The sequence below is a fragment of the Camponotus vicinus genome, unplaced genomic scaffold, assembly GCF_025532165.1.
Source record: "Camponotus vicinus isolate PSW18456_S1 unplaced genomic scaffold, iyCamVici1.0 SCAF_6, whole genome shotgun sequence".
NCBI lineage: Eukaryota > Metazoa > Arthropoda > Insecta > Hymenoptera > Formicidae > Camponotus > Camponotus vicinus.
The window spans coordinates 5,691,355-5,697,396 of NW_028141978.1; the positions used below are offsets into that span (position 1 = coordinate 5,691,355).

The 6,042-nt window shown below is 29.2% G+C and overlaps 2 protein-coding genes and 1 non-coding gene across 3 annotated transcripts; 1 reads left to right on the top strand and 2 right to left on the bottom strand.

The window, feature by feature from the left end:
* The first annotated feature begins 16 nt into the window (after positions 1–16).
* Positions 17–2,808, top strand: Yip2 (yippee interacting protein 2). Its single transcript, XM_083101805.1, has 8 exons — positions 17–251; positions 583–749; positions 832–963; positions 1,177–1,441; positions 1,619–1,794; positions 1,897–2,097; positions 2,237–2,391; positions 2,450–2,808. The coding sequence occupies exons 1-8, from the start codon at positions 233–235 to the stop codon at positions 2,532–2,534; spliced, it is 1,200 nt and encodes a 399-aa protein (XP_082957931.1). The 5' UTR covers positions 17–232; the 3' UTR covers positions 2,535–2,808.
* A 39-nt stretch (positions 2,809–2,847) lies between these two features.
* On the bottom strand, positions 2,848–5,715 carry LOC145972820 (4-vinylanisole receptor). The gene is made up of 6 exons (XM_083101806.1): positions 5,436–5,715; positions 4,111–4,631; positions 3,633–3,732; positions 3,447–3,554; positions 3,233–3,388; positions 2,848–2,948 (listed from the first exon to the last, which is right to left on the bottom strand). The coding sequence occupies exons 1-6, from the start codon at positions 5,694–5,696 to the stop codon at positions 2,895–2,897; spliced, it is 1,200 nt and encodes a 399-aa protein (XP_082957932.1). The 5' UTR covers positions 5,697–5,715; the 3' UTR covers positions 2,848–2,894.
* On the bottom strand, positions 5,030–5,101 carry Trnag-ucc (transfer RNA glycine (anticodon UCC)). The gene has a single exon. It is a non-coding gene; the product is annotated as a tRNA-Gly (tRNA).
* Positions 5,716–6,042: the final 327 nt, after the last annotated feature.

The following is a 6,042-nucleotide window of genomic DNA, read 5'->3' on the forward strand; positions in this document are numbered from 1 at the left end:
GTGTAGATGTCAAAGTCAAACATGGCAATTCGTCCCCCTCCCGATGTCATCCATGATGCAGCACATACGTTTCGATAACCAGCTGACTAATATACGGGTGGACTTTAATCTTATACAAGTGAATATATCATTGTTTTCATAAAATTCCCGTTAAACAGTTCCAAGAGTGTTTCGTCAATCCAGTGATACCGCATTCTAGAGATCGGTAAAGAAACGAAAATATCTTGCCACGATGTCCGTCCTAACAAAAGGTATATGCAAATCGAGAGAAAAAATATTTTTTATTTTATTTTAAAATATATATATATATATATCATCAATAATATGAGAGAAAGAGTTTTCTTGTAAAGAATCGCGAGATTTAAACATGCGCAATTTAGAAATAGAATTGTCTTTTAAAGCTGCATTTGTTTTCACTGTGTATTATTTAAAAACAAATGAATTCATGTTTTAAACATATAGAGTCTGTACATACATATCTCTGTTTATTTTAATTGCATGCCCTAATTTTTTAAAAAGAAAAAGATATGTATGTAAGTTTTGCTCTTTTTTTAATTATTAGGATATTGAAATCTTTTACAGGTGTTTTTATTGTTGCTGCAAAGCGCACCCCATTTGGTACAATGGGTGGCATATTTGTGAATAAAAGCGCAACTGACTTGTCAGTTGTTGCTTCAACTGCTGCTATTCAAGCGGCAGGTCTAAAACCAGAGAAGATAGATAGTGTTATATTTGGACATGTCATGACAGTAAATATATTACATTACAACAATTGATAATTATGAATTCTTTTGCAATTATAAATTGATCTTATGTTCACTTTTGTTGCAGTCATCATCTTCCGATGGGAATTTTTTAGCAAGGCATGTTTTATTGAAATCAGGAATTCCATTACAAAGGCCAGCATTTGGTGTAAATAGATTATGCGGTTCTGGTTTTCAATCAATTGTTAGTGGAGCTCAGGTTGGTTCAGAACACAACTTTTAAAATATTATTTAATTTGTAAAAATAGAACACGCCCAACATTATTATAACAAAATTTTAAAGAGAAATTCATATATAATATCGAAAATATATAAAATAATTATTGCATTTATAAATATTAATTATAAATATATATCTAAGAAAATACACAGAAATTAAAGTTATTATAACAGCATGTATAATTTTTTACAGAACATTTTAACAGGAGAGTCAAAAATTGTTTTAACGGGTGGTGCAGAAAACATGAGTCAAGCTCCTTTTGTTGTGAGAAACATTCGTTATGGAACTGTTTTGGGTCAAAAACATGATTTTGAAGATTCACTCTGGCTTGGATTACTTGATACCTATTGCAATTTGCCAATGGGTGTAACTGCAGAAAAACTAGGTGCTCAATATAATTTAAAGAGGGAGGAGGTTGACCAGTTTGCCTTAAATAGTCAGCAGCGTTGGAAAGCTGGTAAATATCAATAGTATCCTATTTATTAATATGAATAGTTTTATTTATTATATCTATTAAATTAAATAAATAGAACGAAATTAGATTCATTATTAAATTTATCTTTGTTTCTTAATAGAAAAAAAACTTCTAGAGTTTCTCTAATTTAAGAGTGTCTAAAAAAAAATAATATTACAGCTAATGATGCGGGTCGTTTTAATGAAGAAATAGCTCCTGTACAAGTAAAAATTAAGAAACAGGATGCAGTTGTCAATGTGGATGAGCATCCACGTCCACAAACGACAATAGAAACCCTCACTAAACTAAAACCAGTTTTCCAAAAAGATGGATTAGTAACAGCTGGTTCCGCATCGGTAATGCTGCTTTTTCTTTTAATTCATTTATATAGCAATATTTGTGTATGTTGTATTCTTTTAAATTTTTATTATTTTAATCACATTCTTTTTTTGCTTCAGGGTATCTGCGATGGTGCTGGTGCTATTATTTTAGCAAGCGAAGAAGCAGTCAAGACAGAAGGCTTAAAACCATTGGCGCGTTTGATTGGATATAGCATTGTTGGGGTAGAACCAAGTATTATGGGAATTGGTCCCGCACCAGCAATCAAGAACTTGCTTAATCTTACTGGCAAAACACTTGATGACATGGAACTGGTTGAGGTGAAATTTTTAATTTCAATTTTGTTTGAAATTTTTTTAATAAAAGTGCAAAAATAAATAGTGTGAAAAATAATGTACAATATAGTAGATTAAGATTCATATTTACTTTGCTATGTATTAATTACGTTATGTTTCTCAGATCAATGAAGCATTTGGAGCACAGACTTTGGCTTGTGCAAAGGATCTTAATCTTGATTTAAATAAATTGAATGTGGACGGTGGTGCTATTGCCTTGGGACATCCATTGGCAGCTTCCGGTAGCAGGATCACTGCTCATTTGGTGCATGAACTTAGGTATGTAAGTATATTTTTGTTAATATGAGTATGTTTTTCTATCTACATTTTTTTGTAGGAGACGGAAGGCTGGAAAGTTTGCTATCGGTTCCGCTTGTATTGGCGGCGGCCAAGGCATTGCTGTGATGGTAGAAGCGCTATAATCAACTGAAAAGACTGATTTACTAAATTTCTTCGAAAAGTTTAATAAACAAAATAAATATCGCGAAATAATAAAAAAAAGTAATAGTACGCGGTAAAATTTATCAATGCTAAACAGACAAGATCAATAATTTTTTGTCGTGTTGATAATATATAATAATTTATAGTTATATACACAAATAGAGCATAAAAAAATATTTTTATATACAAAGTTTTTACATATATTTTTGTATATACAGAATGATATAAATATATATAATATTAATTAAAACTAAACATATTAATACTATTTTTTTGAACTTGTGTAATCTCAAGGAAACATAATGTAACTATAAAATTCAGTATTAACGATGAATTCATCGTTAAATAGTAGAACCTTGAAGTACTGTAAAAATAGAATAGGACATCCGTAATATCTAAAATACATGAAAATTATTAACTTAGTTACAAACAATTAAAAATATTACTTTAACATTAAAAACAATCTTAAAACTACTGATATATATTTGAATAATATATTTAAAATCAATAAAAATTTCAATGTATGTGTTTTGTTAAAATAATTTCTGAATCGTGGAATTGAGAATTAATTGATGTTTATGTTTTACAGATTCTAAAAAAAAATTTTAATCTTCAGAGGATTTTCTTGAATGAATATTATTTTAAATATTTGATGAAAGATTTTTAACAAACTACGAACCTCTACGAAAGTATCCAATGACAATAACATAATATTACCGGCGCTCAAAGTGAATGGACGATGAGCTCTTAGCATCATGATTTGTAGGCTGCGTTTGAAACTTTCATTATTGGAGAACCAGTTGCTCGAATACGCGGCCGTCACTATACGTGTACTCTAAAAATCACGAGTGCTTTTTTTGCATTTAATCGCGAAAATCGGTTTAGATACTTACATGGAGATGTAACTCATTACCGTGCCAGCAGAAAATGAATATCTGATACGTCATACAACACATGTATGTCACCAAGCCGATCAGCACTGCTGGGATATAAACCTTCATCTACAGCACAATAGATCATGTTGACCCGAGCTGTACCGAGCGTACATAGGTCGATTGAAACAAATTAAACTATTCTACCTGCGACACATTGAAAGCAATCAGGCAAATGATAATACAATTCGAAAGAAATTGGAAAAAGATGATAATACTAAAGATGTCTTGAATCTCCCTTGTAAAACTGCAAATCAATGTATATGTAAATTAATTATTTGGTACAAAGTTAAATTGCGGAAACAAATAATTAATTTGATTCTTTTATTTTCGATAATTATGGTAAGATAAATTTGCAATCATTAAATTTGTAATAAATTATCCAATCATTTTAAATATTTTGCATACAATAGTCACATAATAATTATACAACATGAAAAAATCATGATTTTTTTAATTTTTTTATGTTCTTTTCATGTGCATATCTCTTTATTCAATTTAATATAATTTATCCATATATTCAATTTAATATAATTCATTCATAATAACCAAAAATTTATCCATGCTTAAATTTTACGATATTTTTCTATTATATTTTTGAACATATTCGTATATCTTAACTTACAAGAATATCATATTACTATGCATAATACATTTTTTGAGTTGCTGATAGGACAAGACTTTCCCTTCGTCTAGAAATTTGTTCTTATCACTCTGCATATTTTTTTCATTATCTATCGACATGATATTTCGCTCCAAGATTGCCAATTGGCAACAGGCAACTGTGATTAAACCTGTGACCAGCGTGTCTAGTGCTACATTGTGGAAGCAAGCGATTATGATTGCACTGCCCTGATGCCCTGCGGTAATCTCGAACGCTGGCGTTCTCGTTACATTGTAAGGATACCATCCCTCCATAGGCAATCGACGTGAACGACCGGCAATCAGATCGGCAATTGGGGTGATACCCCAACAGAATACCGCTATCGCGCCAAAGCTCTGATAAGCCGCATGATGAAAGATGCCTTTCCACGTATAGCTTGTGAGGAGGTCCTGATATTTCTTGTCGTGGCGCTTGAATGCGGGACTGTTAGCTATGTCCAGAAGAGCCTGTATCCGTCCTTGACGATGAAGAAGAATGAACACCTAGAGATAATATTTTATTTATTTTCTTTTCTCTTGATTTGTCTGAAGATTTACACATATGTATACACATATATGCATATATAAATATAAATAGTAATTTATGATATAAGATATATACATAAAAAGTAATTAATATTATAAATCAATAGAAATTAAATAAAAATTTAAAACGGTTTATAAATATTTTTATAAATATTAATATATAATATAATATAATGATAAAATGTGTTATAATTACAATAATAAAATTATAAGTTACAAGCACAAGATTATTTATATAATGATGGGAAAATATTAAACTTGTAAAAATTATTAGAATTTAATATCTTTAAGAAGGATTTGTTATAATTACTCGGAAGATCTTATTAAATATTAAAAAGAGTAAAAAAAGATTGGTGTGCGATGGCCGGGAATCGAACCCGGATCAACTGCTTGGAAGGCAACTATGCTAACCATTACACCACCATCGCACCTTGATTCAACTTTATACTTAGTGCTAGACATATATTTAAAAGTAACTAAAATAATTAATAATTAATTTTAAATATAAAAATATTAGAAAATTGTAATTCACATTTATTATCACTTAATAACGAAAACATACGATAAAGCTAAAGTAAAAATATTTTACATATAATTAAGATGTAATTATAACAAAATGAATGAATAAATAAATACATATATATATATATATATATATATATATATATATATATATATATATATATATATATATATGATTGAATCCTTTGTAATACTATACATTCTACTAGAAAATCATAATTAATAATGACCACGTTTGACCTTGGAAGCGTGAATAGAATTCGTCATCAATATAGTTGCAAATGCGATTATTTTCGACATATCTCCCCAGTTAGCGATCACGTTTGCTATCTCGGAGGCAAGCAAGATACCCAAGAGGAAAATAAAACTACAAATGGTATAAAGCAGATATAAAATCCGGTATTTGCTTGCATGTGGCGGCCAGGTGCCCAAAAAGTAGATGATCGATAGGCTCACTCTTAAGTGAAAATTCGGTTCAATTGTTCCTCGTTTTTTTATCATTTTCCAATTGAACAATAGAAAGTCATGAATACCTACAGTTTAATTTTATAGCAATGATTGTGTTTACTTATGTTCTAATATAAAATTATTCCAAATATCGATTTTCTCTGTGTTATTTTGCATATATTATATATACGATTATCTTAATTTTTAATTTAATTTAATATAATTAAACTTATTTTTTTATACTTAAATCAGTTTAACTAAAACTTGACAAATATTTTGCGCTAGGATATTAATTTTATTTTTAAATTATAAAACCATTTTATAATTTATAAATTAATTAGAAATAAATTGCTAAAAAAGTCGTGTTGGTGTAATTTATGTTTGTATAACGTTACGTTAT

Excerpts from the sequence above, each read along its gene's own strand:
- LOC145972820 (XM_083101806.1), bottom strand. The coding sequence starts at position 5,696 with ATGATAAAAAAACGAGGAACAATTGAACCGAATTTTCACTTAAGAGTG. Across the intron at positions 4,632-5,435 it reads ATTCTATTCACGCTTCCAAG|GTGTTCATTCTTCTTCATCG; the intron begins GTCAAACGTGGT and ends TATTATCTCTAG. Across the intron at positions 2,949-3,232 it reads CATTGGATACTTTCGTAGAG|ATATTACGGATGTCCTATTC; the intron begins GTTCGTAGTTTG and ends CATGTATTTTAG.
- Yip2 (XM_083101805.1), top strand. Across the intron at positions 1,442-1,618 it reads TCAGCAGCGTTGGAAAGCTG|CTAATGATGCGGGTCGTTTT; the intron begins GTAAATATCAAT and ends ATAATATTACAG. Across the intron at positions 1,795-1,896 it reads TAACAGCTGGTTCCGCATCG|GGTATCTGCGATGGTGCTGG; the intron begins GTAATGCTGCTT and ends TTTTTGCTTCAG.